Here is a 21,340-nt window from a genome sequence, read left to right as displayed (position 1 = left end):
CTTGTGTGTTATACTTTTTAAATATTTTATTCTCAGAAAAATCTATCAACCATGTCCAGTATTATTTCCATGTGCGACATCTGGGATTCGAACTTCGAACTCAGTTTTTTAACGTGTCTTATTGTGAGCTTCATGAAACTATAGAGAACCTTATTCTAAAGTAGGAAGTAGAAGTATCATATCAGACCAGAGATTTTAATTAAATACAGATAGATTAAGAAACCTGCATGGAAATACTATAACAAAGACAAGAAGAAACAAGTATTTATAAAAAATAAGTGTTTATAACTATATGCATAACTGCTCATTTTGAAAACATCATGTATCTTAAATGCAAAAGTTAATTTATTATACATATTACAGACGTTAAGGTTACTTGAGCTCTCATTTTACAATAGTGAAAGTTATTTCATTTCTCATTTTCATGTATATTGATGAAGTATGTATTTGTATTAAAAAAGCACAAAAAAAATATATTAAACATACCAAATTCCTTCTCTTTGGAATGGCATCAATGCATCCAATAAAGTCTGATCAATTCTTGACAGATCCATAGTGTCGAAACACTGTTGCTTACATGGAGCATCGCGAAATATCTGCACAAAAGGATATTTCAAATAAAAGCAATTCCTAATCATTTTTTTATTAGTTACATTTCGTAGCTCCCCCAATTCATAACTATGCTGGGTGGGCACCAGTCCTATACACTGGCCGAAAAATTTGAGAAAATTCCTTCCCCATGTGCATAGGCGGAGTTATGGGAGAGACATGGGGGAACAGTGCCTCCCCCCCCCCCCCCAAGCTTGTCAGAACTCTATTTTTTTTCTATTAACGCTACAAAATATTGAATTCAAAAGATCTTATTTACTTTTGTTTATGATTAAGTTTCCATGCTTAAATTGACAAAATAATGTCTTCAGATCATGTGTCTGCACTATAATATTTATTTCAAATTTCTGGACGTATAAGAATTTCTATATCTCATTTGAGGAATGGAAGCACTGTAAAGTTTCTTTTGTAACAGTCTGTGTTAGAAGTCTGCAGGTGTTCAGGCCGCCACTTCGAGAAATATAAATAACATACTGCACAACAATGCAGAAAAAAGAAAAATGATCCCGGTATAATGTGTAAACTTAAAGATGAGATTAAATAAAATAATTATTTCATTTCATATCTTCAGGAAGATAAGCTTCATATAAGAAAGTTTCTGTTAGCACTGTTACCTAGTTTTATTGATGTATGCATGTGTTTCTGTAAGAGAGAGAAAAAGCGGGAGATTGTTTTAAGTTATGTCCCATTTGGCCTATAATTTGTAGTAGACCTACAATTCAAACCCCATACAACTCGGTTCAAAACATCGTGGATATGGATGTAACACTGTAAGAAACATGCCTCCCGAAAATACTTTTATTAAATGATCATATTCCGATATCTGATCAGAAAGAGAAAAGGAATTGGTTGGGTCACTGACTGAGAAGAAACTGCCTACTGAAGGATGCCTGGAAGGAATGATGAACGGGAGAAGAGTTAGGGGCAGAAGAAGATATGAGATGATAGACGACATTAAGATATGTGGATCATTATGTGGAGACTAAGAGGAAGGTAGAAAATAGGAAAGGTTGGAGAATGCTGGATTTGCAGTGAAAGACCTACCCATGGTCAGAACACGTATGTATGTATTCCGATATACAGTACCAGCCAGGGTCAAGCTATAACAGGGGGAGGAGGTAAATGATGTCCCCCATATCTCAGTTATATGGGGATTCTATGGTTTTGCTTTGCCCCCCAAGGAAATGGTTCTCTCTCTGCCTATACCCATGAGGACTTAAACCAGCATGAATTCTGTAATGTGAGACTTTCTCAAATTTTTCTAATGAAATGGTACGAGAAACATATCTATCTTAATAAACCTAACGACACAGTTGAAATATAATGGAATGCCAGATAAATGAAGTAAACCTTCAAGTTTACCATTGGACAACAACAAAAACAACAACAACAACATATTATAGGCCTACATCAAAACCACAGAAGCATACGCATCATTATTCCACGTTTCCAACAATGTAATGCAATGTATTTTACAGATACTGTCTTACCTTCAATATGTTCGCAGGAAAAGCATCTATGAACACTGCTCCTCTAAGATCTTTCAATTTTTTCATAAGAGTATTATAGTCCTCTAGTGCAAAACTCCATGTTTTTTCTTTTGTATCTGAAAACAACAGTTCATTAAACAAACAGTATACAAGAAGAAGAAATAATCCTGTTCCTTACACAACCAATGTCCTGTAGGAAATTATACAAATTGTTATTTTACACAGCACAATCAGTAAGATTAGATTAGATTAGATTAGATCTTTATTAGCCGAATAGAATTACAAGCATTCATGGCGTCGTCAGTACACAAGAAAAATGACATAACATACAATATAATACAAAAATAGACTTAATTCTAAATAAATTTAATAGTTTAATATTATAGGACAAGCTTGATCTTCAGTCTCCACTGTTCTATCTAGTATCTTCTCTTTTTGCTTTTCCCTGTCTTTTCTTAAACTCTGAGTTACCTGAAACATAAATGGTCAAGGGCAGTATCAAGAAACGTTAAATTCTAAAATTTTAAATTTAGATATTCATTTGTGCAAAATGGCATATGTGTCAATAAAATGTTCTTTACCTCTTTTTTTAATTTTCTTATGTTAAGTTCTTTGATTTTCTGTGGAAGTTTATTATATAAATTGCTGCCTCTATGTGATATGCTGTTAAGACTTCTGGTAAGCCTGTGGTAATTCAGATGTATGTTTTGGGATGTTCTGGTGTTATACTCATGATATGTTGAATTTGTTTTAAAGGAATCTATGTTTTGATGAATAAAACACACTGTTTCTAAAATATATATGCAGGGTACAGGTAAGATTTTTAGTTCTCTGAAAATTTTTATACTTTCAGTCCGAATAGGAACTTTTTTAATGATTTTGAGTATTCTTTTCTGCAATTTGAGGACTTGTGTCACTTTTGGTGAAGATCCCCAAGTAATAATGCCATATGATAGTATTGAATGAACATATCCAAAATAGACTGATATTAAAAGATCCATGGATGATATCTTCGCAAGGACTCGAAAAGCATAACATAAGCGACTCAGCTTCTCAGTTAGATGTTGTATATGCTTTTCCCATGTTAGACTGGAATCTATCCATATACCTAAAAATTTAGAGCATTCTGCTTCCTTAATTATGGTATTACTAAGAACTATGTGAATCTGGTCAGTTGGATATTGATTGAAAGATACATAGACAGTTTTATTTACATTTAATTTAAGCTTATTATTTGCTAGCCACTTGTCTAGTTTCGTTGATGTTGCATTAATTTTCATTTGCAAGATGTGTTATTGTTGTGGGATGATTCTCTATATTATGTATTTAATAACAGTTCACTTTGTGAATATCTAGAATGAAAAATTCCAGCTCGTCGGACTTTACTACTCATATTTCCTTCGGCTAACCATCAGTGTTTTCCACACATATTATGCGAGTCATCAACAGCAAGCAAATGAGAGTAAATTTGTTTAAGTCGAACTCCGACAAGCAGTAAACAGAGAAGAGAGAGCAATGCCCTAGCCATAAGTGATAAGTGTATATACAGAAAAGCAGTGTCTTAAGTAAAAATGGACGTGGATATTAATGTGTACAGATCAAGAATAGGAGGGTTCAATATGAGAAGATGGTAATAATAATGAGACAGGAATTCTGCGTCATTAAAATGGATTCTTCTGGGCAGTTATACTAATGCAACTAATAATATGAGGAATCGAAATGAATTTAGGACCCATGAATGACACAGGTGAAATGCTGAAGGAAGTGATTGGAGAAGAAATGAAGGTAGGATTAATGAAAATCAACCAGAAAATAAAGCAACATTTACAAGATTTCAGTCAAACAATAGCAAGCATGATATTAACCATTGAAGCCAACACCAAGAGGATTGAGAAACTATGCCAGAAAAATAACCGAATGAAGAATAAAATTAAATATTTATAAGCTAACCAGAGAAGAATAATTTGATAATTTTCTACATAAAGAAGTTGGACGAGAATAAAATGTGGATATAGCCTGTATGATTCAGTGTGGAATGTGCTGGGACCCAAAACCACCTCATACTCATTGTACTAGTCAATTCCTAGGTATGGAATTGCTGATAATAAATTTGTAATTACGGTTGCTCCTCAAAATGATATTTGACCCCAGGGTAGGACATATCCTATAAAAGCTGTTGCTATTGTTAAGAATAAAATAATTACGCCTACCTAAACTTTACATAGGATTTCTAAAATGTACTGTATTTCGATTCCTACAGATATACTGCATATGATGCACAATGCTTTGTTGAACTTATGCCCATTCCGAAGATTTTGCAAATGGAGTTTAGACTTGGTCCATAACTTCATTCAGTAGTGTACGTCACTTGCATATACATAAAACATTCTAGAAAGTAACAAAAACACGCTGGGATAAACTTACAGCATGTAATTCCGTCGACTTTTAATCATAATTGCTGTATTTCTTCACAAACTGAGATTACATATGAAATTTAAATGTTTAATGAATTTCTTATTAATTACGTCTTCTAAACTTACCAAATGATTTACTATTAATAGATCTGAATATGTCTACCAACTGTGCATGATATGGAACAACTACAGAAAATCTCTGTCTTGACAATAAGCGACAATATCCAGAAACCACTTTTTTCTTTGATTTATAAAAATGGTTAACACTTTTCTGATGAACAGCACTGTTTCTCCCATACTGTCTCCTACGTTGTGATTGATTTGAATTTGCTCTGAAGGACAAAAAATTATTTGTTGAGTGGCTTATATTCCAAGACTCAACTGGTCGCACTTTATGCTCGGTATTTGGGAACTGAGAAAATGTCTTTGTACTTGTTGTACTATTTGATGTGTTGTTCACATTACTTGATGGGAACTGATTCTGAAGTCGCAACCTTTCGTTTCTTCTCTGTAAAGCAAGCTGGCGATTAGCTTCAATTCTTTCTCTCTGTTCTTTAGTTACTGTAGACCTCTTCTGAAAAAAGAATTCAATCAATGAAGAGCTTAGAAATTGTAAGAATGTAAAATAGGCCTACTTTATAATATGTTATGCCTACATTCTTATAATACAAAGAGTTCCTATGCAGACCAGTCCCAGATAGTAATGTTCCACAGGCTTAATGCCTGTCCCAAGGAAGCTAAACACTAAGGAGTGGACTGAGATCGGTCCGGGTAGGGAAGCATGCATGGACCTGTCTGTACGTCAACCAACAACAGATTTTTTTTAGGTAGAGGTTGAAGCGAGGGCGGTCTGTATAGGAACTCTTCGCACATCAGCACCAAAATGTCCTAAATTTGCAAAATCTTCTCCCTTTTACTATATGCCGTAATTATTTACATTAACAACATCGCCTATTTCTCGCCGAAAAATTCGAAAAAACCCGTCGGATTTTTGCCCGAATTTTAAAACATTTATAAATTGTTTGCCCGCAAATGCATATTTTCACTCTCAACAAAAATTCAAGTACCAAATATTATCTGTTGAAATAATTAAGTTACAATTTCTTTATACAACTTCAAATATATGGCACTCCACATAAAATAATTTTAAAAACATAAAATGAACAAATCTATGCTAACCTAGCTCACCTACACTAACCTAAGCTGAGCTGAGCTAAGCTAAGCTAACCTAATGGCCCCAAACCTCCCTTTTAATTTTACCTACCTCGTAACGTGCAAAGCAACGCCCAATAACGTCATCAGAGTGCAAAAGTGGTACAACTGCACTAATACAACTTAGAAAAATTACAATAATTTAAATAAATTATCTTTCCTTATAACATAAATTTATATGTTCAAATAACACAAATACAGAGACATAACAAATCTGTTCCACACTGAAATTAATACCGGTACATATAACCTATTTTTCATACCTTTTTACTCGATATAAACCGAGGTCGTTAATCTACATAATTAATACAATCCTTAATAATCGGTACTGCAAAACTAGTTTTCATCCTGTAGCTTATCTCTATCAGATTGTCATTAATTTATTTGATATTCGTTTACTTTAGCAGCACCAGCCAGATGTGAGGAGTCAGCAGCAAAACCTGTGACTAACCTTGTCACAGTTCTGGCTTTTCCATTTCCTGTCACTTATTTATACTCTCATTTAACCCACTCTAACTTTATCATAGTCCTGGGTCTCCTGGTCACTTATCCTCTCATCTAACCCACTCTAAATTCGTCACATTCCTCGGACTCGTTAGCCAAGGCACAGGCCTCATGTCAGCTACCCCTTCATCTAATCCACTCTTTGTTACAATCCTCTGTTTCCTGTCACTTAACTATCCCCTCAAAATCTAAAGCTCTCTAACGGGAAAAAATATCTGCTGCTTCTATGAGGTGCCAAATGCGCATTACTAGTCAGTGTCTATAGGAGAACCGGTACAGCAACAGATATTGAGTTTTAGCGCCATAAAATACTGTACCATCTTATAAGATTTTAAATAGAAAAATGTAACTAAAAATTAAACAACTAGACCTAAATCAGATCTAGCCTACATAATTCATCTGAAAAATTGATACAATATCCTCTAACATTACAAAAGTATGAACACAGAGTGAATATGTATGTCCACGTATTACTATGTCTAGTCAATTGAAATCGGTTTGGTCTAGCCTACCATCTGAATCTGTAATAACAACCCTATTTTAATATCTTACGTTTCGATCCTACTCTAACCCTATTTTGATATCTTACGTTTCGATCCTACTCTAACCCTATTTTGATATCTTACGTTTCGATCCTACTCTAACAGCTGGAAATGTTAAAACAATAAAGTAGAAATCTGTTAATGTCAGCACTTGTATTACGAATTACCACACATAAAGCACATTATACACCATTATTGCTGGAAGAGTTTTTAATTCAATTTAAGTTCATTTCATTCTATAGCGAAATGGCATTTCAACCTAGCCTTTAACCCTTAAGGATCGCATATATTATTTTTTTTATTTTTTTATTATTTTTTTTTCTCCGTTCTATTACTCTTTCATCTTAAGTATCGCGTCGGGTCTATATGACCCAAGTGTAGACCCGAGTGTTTTTTCTTTCCTCTGTTTTCTTTGCTGGAAGGTGATATGAATAGTGCTGGTGGTGTGTAATTTCTTCTATTGTTGAAATCTTTGAAACGGTCTGGCTGTATTTTTTTTTTTTACAATTAATTTATTAACATAAAGTGTATATTCCAAAGGTCAACAGAGATTACATTATGATTTTTATGAACTGCACTATGTTAATACTTTGTAAGGTGTCCATATTTAACAGTTAATACAGAAAAATCTGTGAAATTAAACGCACATTCAAAGTAAACTGACCTCACTAATGAATAAGGTTTTAAAACAGCATTTTTAACAATTAAATAAGGAAATTCTGAATGTAATTTCACAACAAACTAAAAAGGTTAATTTGACAAGCTTTAGCTTATAACTGTATCTTAATCTCAGGCTTCATGATGCCTGCAAGACACGTGGTTCCGAAAACTTCACAGATGCACTGAGAATTAACATTTAACAAAGAGCACACAATCACATATTCAAAGGAGTAACTATTCTTCGGTAAGAAAGTCTAAAATTTGAAGTTTTTTCCTAACATGTACATCAGTTTGTAGATACGCCTTTCTGAGTTCTTTAATAAAGTCGGGTAAAGATTTTGTTTTCATTTGCAGCATATAATAAATAAAACCCATGGCAAGCCACAATATACTAAAATAATGAGAAGTCTGTGGTACGTCCAGATCAAAAACGATCCGCAGATTCGTGTTCGGGTTTTTTGCCTTATGCACATTATTTAGCTGTTGCTGAAGCCATAGCCAAATACCCCTTGAAAGATCTGAACATCTTGTTAGTCTGTGGCTAATTGTATCAATAGTCCCACATTTATTGCACTGTGGAGTTGGAACAATGTGATACATATATTTTCTTTCTTCTGTCATAATTATCCCATTAATTAGCGCATATGACTCCCATTTCCAATTTGATGGTATATGCGGTATTTTAAAATATGACCAAATCTTCTTCCAGTTATTATTAGGAAATTTAGATTGTACATTAGGTAAACACCTCACTTGATCTTGTAAATAGCTGTAGATCAGTTTAGTTGTTATTTGTTCTGGTGCAATATTTGTGTCTTCCAAAAATTTGTTGGCGTCAGTGGTGAGTTTTTTCAAAGACCTAGTCATACTGGATGCATGCAATGAAGAAACATAGTTAGATATGAACACTAAAGTGTCTATACTATGGTCAGTGCGTAATATATCTTTTATAAATAGAGCATCACATTTAGATTTTACATTAATTAACTGTAAACCTCCTTCCTTGATCGACAATCTGCATTGAGGTCGTGCGATACGAAATAAGAAACCTTTCCACAAATAGAATCCTACCATCTTTTCAATTTGTTGAGCTGTCTGTTCAGGTTATCGGAAGAACTTGTGCAAGGTACCATATTTTGGATAAAATAAACGTGTTTATATGCCACACTTTTTTAATAACATTCAAATTTCGACTGAGGTGTCTTTGGATTCCATATCTGATTTTGTTAACAATATCCTTCCACTTTATCTCAATAACATCCAAGATATTGGGTGTAAATAGTATCCCTAAAATTTTCATTTCATTAACATTAGTAAATCGAGTTGTTATCGTTTGTCCTCTTGGAGTTAGGGCCATGAACGTACTTTTCGTAAAATTAATGACAGAGTTTGACACATTCCCGAATACTTGTAGAACTTTTTGAATACGAGGAGGATCTGTTGTTTCTTTGCATAAAATAATCACATCGTCGGCATAGGCATAAACCAGGGGTATAGACACCAACTGTCTGTTATTACACAAGTAAAAAGTCAGCATCCTCAGCAGTGGTTCTAATGCACATGTAAATAATATCATTGACATTGGACAGCCTTTACGCACGGATCTTTCTATGGCGATTGGTTTAGTAAAATACCCGTTTATTCGTACACGTGAATGCGCATTCTGATATAATCGTTTGAAGGTATTGATAAGTTTTATAGGCATATTCAATTTACATAACACTGCAAACAAATAGGAATGATTTATATTATCAAAGGCTTGCTCAAGATCTATGTTAAGTAACCCAGCAATATCATTATCTCCTTCTTTCAAAATCAAATCCCTAATAGTAGAGAGGATATTGGTGATCTTTCTTCCTGGCACTGCACACGTTTGCCCTATATCTATAAATCGAGGAAGCAGAGTTTTTAGTCTTCATTAGAATTTTGTAGTCGGCATTTAGAAGTGTAATTGGTCTATAGTCTTTAATCATTCCAGTGCATTGCTTTTTTGGAATAAGAATTACAATGCCCTCAGTAAAACTTGTACAGTCTAATTGACACTTAAATACTTCATTAAACACTTGTAAGAGTTGCTCTTTTACGAAGTCCCAATAAGCCTTGTAAAAATTATAGGTAATTCCATCTGGACCTGGAGCTGATTTGGAACTTGCAGAAAATATCGCTCTTCTAATTTCCTCTTCAGTAATGGGTTGTTCTAATAGTTGTTGATCATCAAGTGATATGGCTCATTGCAAGTATTGAAGTACATTATGTTGATCTTGCTCAGAGTGTCCTCTATGGTGAAATCTTAACTGAAAATATTTGAAGGCTTCTTCCAATATTAAAGGGGGTACCTGTAATATTTTGGTTATCTGGTGTTTTTAAATGATGAATAAACTTTGTTTGACCTTTATTTTTTTCTGTAGCAATATGAAAAAGCGCGGCTTTTTCTTCAGCAATGATAGAACTATTTGTGCTTCGTGTTAAGGAACCTTAAAATACACGCTCTTGAAGTAAGTTGAGTATCCTCTTAGCAGCTTGCATGTGTTTAAAAACATCTTTACCGTCACATTGTTGTTGATATATGTTCTGCAGGAGTTGATATTGATAGCGCAGCTTGTTACGTGCAATACGAACCCTTTGTATGCCTTGGGATTTAAAAAAACTGCTGAATAGCTGGTTTAACAATGTAGGTCCATTTATGAAGAATGTTAGATGAAGACCGTCTCACTCTATCAGTCACTGCCTCCCAAAAAATTTAAAATCTTCGGTAATTTTGTCATCACTTAATAACTGAAAGTTCAGTTTCCAATAACTTTTCCCTATCTGTGGTACATGATGAAGTTTTTCCACTTTCAAAATTACGCAATCATGGTCAGTAAAGGAAATTGGAATTGTACTGACCGTTTTAAGTTTATCTGTTGAAGCTGCATTCACGTAAATTCTGTCGATACGAGAAGCTGCATTCAGGTGATGATACATAAACCGAATGTTGTTGCCATGCAGTTTTTCCCACACATCATATAAACCGAGTTGAAGGGTCATGTGGTCTAAGGCAATCGATGGATTATATTCTCCAGTTTGGTCTTTTGCATGGAGCACACAATTAAAATCTCCACCAAAAAATAGAGGATCAAAATTATGTCTTATATAATAAGGTAATTCATGTGTAATAAAGTGTTCTCTTTCTGCTCTTTTATTCGACCCAGAAGGAAGGTAAACATTTACATACAGCGTATTATCATTTGTTAACAGCGTCGTTATTCTGCCGTTTGGATGGATTTCGAATTGTTGAATTTCAATACTACAATGATACACAATGGCAGTGCCTCTTTGATTTTCCCCAGGGTTGCATATCGCATGAAACCATGGACCCAAAAAATGCATATTATCTACATTTATTTCTTGTAACAAAAAAATATCGATATCATTATCATTAATAAATCTTGTTAATTGCTGTTGTTTAGATCTACTGCGAAGAAGATTAACATTGAGAGTTGCCATTACATTTAAAGTGAGTGACATCAAAAATAAAATGCACAGGCAAAAATGCATTTTATAATAATACAACTAATTATGATATTATTACCCTTCGACTTTGGAAGTTATGGTTTGTTTCTTTTTAGCAAGACGAGGATCTCTTGAATTAACCTACCTCTTTAAATAAGGTCGAATTATTAAATCAGTCGTTTCACTATCCATCAGTGTATCTGGAAACATTGCAATCATAAGAATCATCTGTTCCGTGTTCTTGATTCACCGTAGAAATAGGAAGGTCATTTACACGATCGACAGGCATATTTTCTATCGTGTCTTGTTGTGAGGCAGTTTGAGTACTGGCCTTGACATTGACATTGCGCGCAGAGGGATTATTCTGGGCTGAAGCGGTGTTTAATTGTGGGGGAGTGCCATCCTCGGGTATCTTGTCTGACGTTGTCTCTGTTGTTATGGTTGAACTGTTAACTGATAAATCAATAACTTCAGATACGTCTTCTTTGTTTACTGATGACGTCGAAGTGGTAGCTTTAGTTTCCGTCGTATTGCTAGATATATTATTTTTGCTAACATCCACTTCCAGTTGTTGACAAATATTATGCTCTCTTTCTGCAGGATCGTGGTTATTTACATCCATCTGAAGCACAGATCGTCTCGCTGGCAGCGTCCCAGCTACCAACTTAGACCAGCAGGTTGATCACTTTTATTACAAAAAATCATATTCGCGAAGTCTTTTTTGTTAGGACAGTTGTTTCGCAAATGGCCAGTTTGATGACAGTATGAACAAGCAGTAGGTTGATTTTCATAACTTACTAAGGCTTTAAATCCACAAACACCAATATATGAAGGGATATGCGTTTTCAGAACCATTTTAACTGTACACAGTCCATTCTTAATCTTATATCTAAAAGCCTGTCCCCATGAATCATCAGTAACTGAATAAACCGTGCCGTATTTTTCAAGAACAGTACTTATATTAGTATTAGAAAGTTCCGGAGGAAGGTTATAAATTTTGACAGATTTAATGCCGGGTCCTGCTTTCTCTATTTTCACTTTGGTTCTCTGTCCATTAGAAAATGTGAACGACAACTCACCTTTGGTTCTTTATAATATTTCTTCAACAATGTTAGTGGAAGTACATTTAATGAAGACTTGCCGTGTCACTCCATTCAGTTGAATCATCTCTAGTTGTTCTTCCATTAGTTGGAGATTTTCATAAATCCATTCATGAAGTAAATATGGTTCTGGTCGAGAAATATCTTGCTCGGTGAAGGATATCACAAGCGTTTGTTTCCTTTCTATCATCATAATTCTTAGCAAATAATATCAGGAGACTTAGTCAAAAGTATATATACGCAAACTTATGCAGGAACACTTAACAAAAATAATCACAGTTTATAATTCTAACAAAAGTCACTGTAATATAATTATGTCACTTATGAAACTGAAACATTCACTAATCAGACAGTACAATCGCGTGCGTATGCTACCAAAGCTTGCTCGCAACTGATAAACTTATTTAATTTCTCATTTTCATGTGTACTGATGAAGTAGGTATTTGTATTAAAAAAGCACAAAAAATATTAAACATACCAAATTCCTTCTCTTTGGAATGGCATCAATGCATCCAATAAAGTCTGATCAATTCTTGACAGATCCATAGTGTCGAAACACTGTTGCTTACATGGAGCATTGCGAAATATCTGCACAAAAGGATATTTCAAATAAAAGCAATTCCTAATAATTTTTTTATTAGTTACATTTCGTAGCTCCTCCAATTCATCGCTATGCTGGGTGGACACCAGTCCCATACACTGGCCGAAAAATTTGAGAAAATTCCTTCCCCATGAGCATAGGCGGAGTTATGGGAGAGACATGGGAGCAGTGCCTCCCCCCCCCCCCCCAAGCTTGTCAGAACTCTATTTTTTTTCTATTAACGCTACAAAATATTGAATTCAAAAGATCTTATTTACTTTTGTTTATGATTAAGTTTCTGTGCTTAAATTGACAAAATAATGTCTTCAGATCATGTATCTGCACTATAATATTTATTTCAAATTTCTGGACGTATAAGAATTTCTATATCTCATTTGAGGAATGGAAGCACTGTAAAGTTTCTTTTGTAACAGTCTGTGTTAGAAGTCTGCAGGTGTTCAGGCCACCACTTCGAGAAATATGACTAACATACTGCACAACAATGCAGAAAAAAGAAAAATGATCCCGGTATAATGTGTAAACTTAGAGATGAGATTAAATAAAATAATTATTTTATTTGATATCTTCAGGAAGATAAGCTTCGCATAAGAAGGTTTCTGTTAGCACTGTTACATAGTTTTATTGATGTATGCATGTGTTTCTATAAGAGAGAGAAAAAGAGGGAGATTGTTTTAAGTTATGTCCCATTAGGCCTATAATTTGTAGTAGACCTACAATTCAAACCCTATACAACTCGGTTCAAAACATCGTGGATATGGATGTAACACTGTAAGAAACATGCCTCCCGAAAATACTTTTATTAAATGATCATATTCCGATATCTGATCAGAAAGAGAAAAGGAATTGGTTGGGTCACTGGCTGAGAAGAAACTGCCTACTGAAGGATGCCTGGAAGGAATGATAAACGGGAGAAGAGTTAGGGGCAGAAGAAGATACGAGATGATAGACGACATTAAGATATGTTGTTGTTGTTTTCTAATGCCAGGCGTTTGACAATAAAGTCATTTGACCTCTTGCACTCCAATAGTTTTCAAAGATATTATCATGTGAAAATGGCAAGTTGTGGCCGATTTAAGTGAACACCATATTTTAACGTTTTGGTGGCTACTTCATTCACACACAACCCCCAAAATGTCTGGAGGACCACACCTGCTGTTGGTCGACGGGTCCATTGGACCTAGCTTTTTTTTTTTTCTTGGGTTATTTTACGACGCTGTATCAACATCTAGGTTATTTAGCGTCTGAATGATATGAAGGTGATAATGCCGGTGAAATGAGTCCGGAGTCCAGCACCGAAAGTTACCCAGCATTTGCTCGTATCGGGTTGAGGGAAAACCCCGGAAAAAACCTCAACCAGGTAACTTGGCCCGACCGGGATTCGAACCCGGGCCACCTGGTTTCTCGGCCAGACGTGCTGACCGTTACTCCACAGATGTGGACTGGACCTAGCTGGGAGATCTTGTTGATCACCAGCTTTCCCTCCTTAAGCCACTGGAGGACGATTTTAGTGCCATAGCAGGTCAGCACTAGGAACAGAAAAGTAGAAAAAGGAGGAAGGAAAGTGAAATGAACCCCTAGGCCTCGAATGCTCTAATGCTGTCGGGGTTGATGTTAAGATATGTGGATCATTATGTGGAGACTAAGAGGAAGGTAGAAAATAGGAAAGGTTGGGGAATGCTGGGTTTGCAGTGAAAGATCTGCCCATGGTCAGAACACTTATGTATATATGTATGTATTCCAATATACAGTACCAAAGTCAAGCTATAACAGGGGGAGGAGGTAAATGATGTCCCACATAACTCAGTTATATAGGGATTCTATGGTTTTGCTTTGTCCCCCAAGGAAATGGTTCTCTCTCTGCCTATGCCCATGAGGACTTAAACCAGCATGAATTCTGTAATGTGAAACTTTCTCAAATTTTTCTAATGAAATGGTACGAGAAACATATCTATCTTAATAAACCTAACGACATAGTTGAAATATAATGGAATGCCAGATAAATGAAGTAAACCTTCAAGTTTACCATTGGACAACAATAAAAACAACAACAACATATTATAGGCCTACGTCAAAACCACAGAAGCATACACATCATTATTCCACGTTTCCAACAATGCAATGCAATGTATTTTACAGATAATGTCTTACCTTCAATATGTTCGCAGGAAAAGCATCTATGAACACTGCTCCTCTAAGATCTTTCAATTTTTTCATAAGAGTATTATAGTCCTCTAGTGCAAAACTCCATGTTTTTTCTTTTGTATCTGAAAACAACAGTTCATTAAACAAACAGTATACAAGAAGAAGAAACAATCCTGTTCCTTACACAACCAATGTGCTGTAGGAAATCATACAAATTGTTATTTTACATAGCACAATCAGTAAGATGTGTTATTGTTGTGGGATGATTCTGTATATTATGTATTTAATAACAGTTCACTTTGTGAATATCTAGAATGAAAAATTCCAGCTGGTCGGACTTTACTACTCATATTTCCTTCCGCTAACCATCAGTGTTTTCCACACATATTATGCGAGTCATCAACAGCAAGCAAATGAGAGTAAATTTGTTTAAGTCGAACTCCGACAAGCAGTAAACAGAGAAGAGAGAGCAATGCCCTATCCATAAGTGATAAGTGTATATACAGAAATGCAGTGTCTTAAGTAAAAATGGACGTGGATATTAATGTGTACAGATCAAGAATAGAAGGGTTCAATATGAGAAGATGGTAATAATAAGGAGACAGGAATTCTGTGTCATTAAAATGGATTCTTCTGGGCAGTTATAGTTATGCAACTAATAATATGAGGAATCGAAATGAATTTAGGACCCATGAATGACACAGGTGAAATGCTGAAGGAAGTGATTGGAGAAGAAATGAAGGTAGGATTCATGAAAATCAACCAGAAAATAAAGCAACATTTACAAGATTTCAGTCAAACAATAGCAAGCATGATATTAACCATTGAAGCCAACACCAAGAGGATTGAGAAACTATGCCAGAAAAATACCCGAATGAAAAATAAAATAAAATATTTATAAGCTAACCAGAGAAGAATAATTTGATAATTTTCTACATAAAGAAGTTGGACGAGAATAAAATGTGGATATAGCCTGTATGATTCAGTGTGGAATGTGCTGGGACCCAAAACCACCTCATACTCATTGTACTAGTCAATTCCTAGGTATGGAATTGCTGATAATAAATTTGTAATTACGGTTGCTCCTCAAAATGATATTTGACCCCAGGGTAGGACATATCCTATAAAAGCTGTTGCTATTGTTAAGAATAAAATAATTACGCCTACCTAAACTTTACATAGGATTTCTAAAATGTACTGTATTTCGATTCCTACAGATATACTGCATATGATGCACAATGCTTTGTTCAACTTATGCCCATTCCGAAGAATTTGCAAATGGATTTAGACTTGGTCCATAACTTCATTCAGTAGTGTACGTCACTTGCATATACATAAAACATTCTAGAAAGTAACAAAAACACGCTGGGATAAACTTACAGCATGTAATTCCGTCGACTTTTAATCATAATTGCTGTATTTCTTCACAAACTGAGATTACATATGAAATTTAAATGTTTAATGAATTTCTTATTAATTACGTCTTCCAAACTTACCAAATGATTTACTATTAATAGATCTGAATACGTCTACCAACTGTGCATGATATGGAACAACTACAGAAAATCTCTGTCTTGACAATAAGCGACAATATCCAGAAACCACTTTTTTCTTTGATTTATAAAAATGGTTAACACTTTTCTGATGAACAGCACTGTTTCTCCCATACTGTCTCCTACGTTGTGATTGATTTGAATTTGTTCTCAAGGACAAAAAATTATTTGTTGAGTGGCTTATATTCCAAGACTCAACTGGTCGCACTTTATCCTCGGTATTTGGGAACTGAGAAAATGCCTTTGTACTTGTTGTACTATTTGATGTGTTGTTCACATTACTTGATGGGAACTGATTCTGAAGTCGCAACCTTTCGTTTCTTCTCTGTAAAGCAACCTGGCGATTAGCTTCAATTCTTTCTCTCTGTTCTTTAGTTACTGTAGACCTCTTCTGAAAAAAGAATTCAATCAATGAAGAGGTTAGAAATTGTAAGAATGTAAAATAGGCCTACTTCATAATATGCTATGCCTACACTCTTATAGTACAAAGAGTTCCTATGCAGACCAGTCCCAGATAGTAATGTTCCACAGGCTTAATGCCTGTCCCAAGGAAGCTAAACACTAAGGAGTGGAATGAGATCGGTCCGGGTAGGGAAGCATGCATGGACCTGTCTGTACGCCAACCAACAACAGATTTTTTTAGGTAGAGGTTGAAGCGAGGGCGGTCTGTATAGGAACTCTTCGCACATCAGCACCAAAATGTCTTAAATTTGCAAAATCTTTTCCCTTTACTATATGCCGTAATTATTTACATTAACAACATCGCCTATTTCTCGCCGAAAAATTCGAAAAAACCCGTCGGATTTTTGCCCGAATTTTAAAACATTTATAAATCGTTTGCCCGCAAAAGCATATTTTCACTCTCAACAAAAATTCAAGTACCAAAAATTATCTGTTGAAATAATTAAGTTACAATTTCTTTATACAACTTCAAATATATGGCACTCCACATAAAATAATTAAAAAACCATAAAATGAACAAATCTATGCTAACCTAGCTCACCTACACTAACCTAAGCTGAGCTGAGCTAAGCTAAGCTAACCTAATGGCCCCAAACCTCCCTTTTAATTTTACCTACCTCGTAACGTGCAAAGCAACGCCCAATAACGTCATCGCAGTGCAAAAGTGGTACAACTGCACTAATACAACTTAGAAAAAATACAATAATTTAAATAAATTATCTTTCCTTATAACATAAATTTATATGTTCAAATATCACAAATACAGAGACATAACAAATCTGTTCCACACTGAAATGAATACCGGTACATATAACCTATTTTTCATACCTTTTTACTCGATATAAACCGAGGTCGTTAATCTATATAATTAATACAATCCTTAATAATCGGTACTGCAAAACTAGTTTTCATCCTGTAGCTTATCTCTATCAGATTGTCATTAATTTATTTGATATTCGTTTACTTTAGCAGCACCAGCCAGATATGAGGAGACAGCAGCAAAACCTGTGACTAACCTTGTCACAGTTCTGGCTTTTCCATTTCCTGTCACTTATTTATACTCTCATTTAACCCACTGTAACTTTATCATAGTCCTGGGTCTCCTGGTCACTTATCCTCTTATCTAACCCACTCTAAATTCGTCACATTCCTCGGCCTCGTTAGCCACGCCTCAGGCCTCATGTCAGCTACCCCTTCATCTAATACACTCTTTGTTACAATCCTCTGTTTCCTGTCACTTAACTATCCCCTCAAAATCTAAAGCTCTCTAACGGGAAAAAATATCTGCTGCTTCTATGATATTTTACGAGGTGCCGAATGCGCATTACTAGTCAGTGTCTATAGGAGAACCGGTACAGCAACAGATATTGAGTTTTAGCGCCATAAAATACTGTACCATCTTATAAGATTTTAAATAGAAAAATGTAACTAAAAATTAAACAACTAGACCTAAATCAGATCTAGCCTACATAATTCATCTGAAGAATTGATACAGTACAATATCCTCTAACATTACAAAAGTATGAATATGTATGTCCACGTATTACTATGTCTAGTCAATTGAAATCGGTTTGGTCTAGCCTACCATCTGAATCTGTAATAACAACCCTATTTTAATATCTTACGTTTCGATCCTACTCTAACCCTATTTTGATATCTTACGTTTCGATCCTACTCTAACAGCTGGAAATGTTAAAACAATAAAGTAGAAATCTGTTAATGTAAGCACTTGTATTACGAATTACCACACATAAGCACATTACACACCATTATTGCTGGAAGAGTTTTTAATTCAATTTAAGTTCATTTCATTCTATAGCGAAATGACATTTCAACCTAGCCTTTAACCCTTCAGTTTCGCGTCGGGTTTATATGAAACGAGTGTTTTTTCTTTCCTCTGTTTTCTTTGCTGGAAGGTAATATGAATAGTGCCGGTGGTGTGTAATTTCTTCTATTGTTGAAATCTTTGAAACGGTCTGGCTGTATTCATTGTTGAGTTTATCATTTAGCGCCAACAGCTGTTTATATGCGATTTGACCCGACGTGAGTGTGTGTGTGTGTGTGCTTCTAAAAAACAGGAAGATTTAGTGAATAACTGAGATTTCTTTATTTATGCGTAAGTATTATTTGATGTAAGTTTTATATTATATGCTTCACATTTTCCGCGTTCATTTCAGCTGTATATGCAGTTCTTCTTATTATTATTTTCACAGAATGTCAAAGAAAGTAGTAACAGACTGCAGAGAAGTCGAAGTCGGGGGAATTACTAGTAACAGACGAAGAAATTGCAAGGGAGTTGAATACGATTCTCATTAATGCACTAATGATAATGACGATGGTGAATCTGTGGGCGAACTTTCTGAGCTTGACGATGTCATAGATGAAGACACAGGTACCTCCAAAAAGCCAGAAATTGTGACGTTTTATAACTGTACCAAGGGTGAAGTTGATTCATGCGACGAATTGTGTAGCAACTATAGTGTTGGACGTAGGACAAGAAGGTGGCCACTGGCAGTGGTCTTCCATTTCATAAATGTTTCAGCACTCAACTCATGCTTTTTTTAGTAGGTTGTTTTACGACGCTTTATCAACATCTCAGGTTATTTAGCGTCTGAATGAGATGAAGGTGATAATGCCAGTGAAATGTGTCCGGGGTCCACCATCGAAAGTTACCCAGCATTTGCTCATATTGGGTTGAGGGAAAACCCAACTCATATGTTGTTTATTATAAGATGAATACCAGAGAGAAGATACAAAGAAGAATATTTCTGAAGTACCTGGCTAAAGAATTTTTTATGGAGAACGTTGTCAGAAGAATGAGTAATCCTCATGTACCACGCAGTCTTAGGGAAAGAATAAAAATAGTCCTAACGGAGAGAGGCGTTGAAGTGCCACCGAAAGAACAGCAAAATCAAGAGACAAGAAGTGGACCAGCATTTCAGAAAAGGAAGAGATGTCTCTGCCCTAGCACAAATGATAATAACTAGCATTCAACACAGTGTGCTGCTTGTTTGGGACATGTATGCAAAATTCACTACAAAATTGTTTGCACAATATATGGAGAACAAGCCAAGAAATGAACCACTGTTTTGTTTTACAATGTCTGTTTGAAAAGATTTAAGACTGAAGCCAGCAGTGCATATTGGTTTGTGGTGACATCTTAGGAATCGATGTAGCAATTCAGAATGAACCCCTTTGAAGGGCATTCACTGCAGTAGCCTTTAGGTACAGTGATTTTTTTTATTACTAACCCAGTCAACATTTTTCAAGAATGTTTCCATATCTAGGATAATAGTAGGAGTTTGTGTATTCCTGTAGAAGAGGACCGTAGTAGTCTTTAGGTACCATTATGAACCTAACCTTAAAATTGTTCAATCACACCTCGTAAAGAAACAGAATGGTTATAAGGTTTCAAAGTCATGTTTTCACTTTTCTTTAGTTGAGATTTACAAATTTCATTGTATTTAGATAGTTTTCACTTTTTTAAAGTTGAGATTTACAAATTTCGTTGTATTTGATTATGTTCAATATAAATAATGTATTTCAATCAAATACTACAGTTCAGAATAAAAATATTTTATTTACTTCAGTTTAAACATTTTATTTACCCCATAATTTTGCCATGAATCCACGTCCAGATCTTACTTTGTGTCATTGGGTCAAATTGACCCGACGCGAGTGTTTATGTAACTACCATGGATGAATATATATATATATATATATATATTTCTTCTTCTTCTTCGTTCTCTTTCTTGGCCTCGGGTTCAATTCAATGATCCCATGTAGCCAGCTAAATTCTCTAATGTAAAATTGTATTCTCTTATGTACTGAATAAATAGCACCGAAGTACCGCACCGACCGGTGACTAACTATTTTAAAAAAACATGAATGAGTTGTGGATGATAAACGATGACAGTGAACACGCCTGCACTTCACGGAGACAGACCGATGACTGTGAATATATATTTATTGTAAGTAAATACCAGTAAGGATTCTGGCATGAGATGGCCGCGCATGCGCAGTTAGCAATCTCACAACTTGCTCTTGGCCATCTCACACGGTCGATGATCCTGCCCCGAGCCTCTCGTTATCCATAAAAGAGTCAACTTTCAGCAAACACTACACAAATCAACATTCATTAATGAGTTTATTGTAGGTGTGCAATACTCAGAGAAGAGAATAACTGACGTGCAGCCGGGATTCCCAGATAAATAGGCTCTGGGCTACAAGCTTGAAACTGTGGAACCAAAAATGTGTATATAGTCGCGTCGCTGTTATTTCCTGGGTGACTCTTTGCTTACGCCATAGAAAGTGAGGACTATTTTTGTTCTTTCGTTGCCAAGCTACCAGACGAGGAATCTATTTGCCGCACCGTTAAACATTATCATGTCGTAGCTCCTATAATAATAAATCGACTCTCATAGGAGCTACGACATGATAATGTTTAACGGTGCAGCAAATAGGGTCCATGGATAAATATATAATAGCACAGTCTAGTATATACAGCCATGAAGCTCAATATATAATAAATATGCATCCATAGATAGTTGCTAACCACT

General features: G+C 35.2%; 1 protein-coding gene across 34 annotated transcripts in view; it reads right to left on the bottom strand.

The window, feature by feature from the left end:
* Window positions 1-20,743, bottom strand: part of LOC138692141 (SWI/SNF-related matrix-associated actin-dependent regulator of chromatin subfamily A-like protein 1) — a 144,905-nt gene extending 124,162 nt beyond the window's left edge. For 21 of the 34 annotated variants that reach the window (XR_011330015.1, XR_011330013.1, XR_011330018.1 and 18 more), the window contains exons 1-6: window positions 18,549-18,716; window positions 16,263-16,710; window positions 14,773-14,888; window positions 4,640-5,087; window positions 2,100-2,215; window positions 487-596 (exon numbers count right to left, since the gene is read on the bottom strand). Coding sequence is in view for 25 of the 34 variants with exons in the window: in XM_069815140.1 (XP_069671241.1) it covers window positions 487-596; window positions 2,100-2,215; window positions 4,640-5,087; window positions 14,773-14,888; window positions 16,263-16,710; window positions 18,549-18,551 (1,241 nt within the window). In the remaining 9 variants the exon portion in view is untranslated. The other 13 variants (XM_069815150.1, XM_069815144.1, XM_069815138.1 and 10 more) reach the window with 13 other exon arrangements.
* Window positions 20,744-21,340: the final 597 nt, after the last annotated feature.

Source organism: Periplaneta americana, chromosome 16 (genome assembly GCF_040183065.1).
Source record: "Periplaneta americana isolate PAMFEO1 chromosome 16, P.americana_PAMFEO1_priV1, whole genome shotgun sequence".
NCBI lineage: Eukaryota > Metazoa > Arthropoda > Insecta > Blattodea > Blattidae > Periplaneta > Periplaneta americana.
The sequence above is the reverse complement of the archived record's forward strand: the minus strand, read 5'-3'. Positions and strand labels throughout refer to the sequence as shown.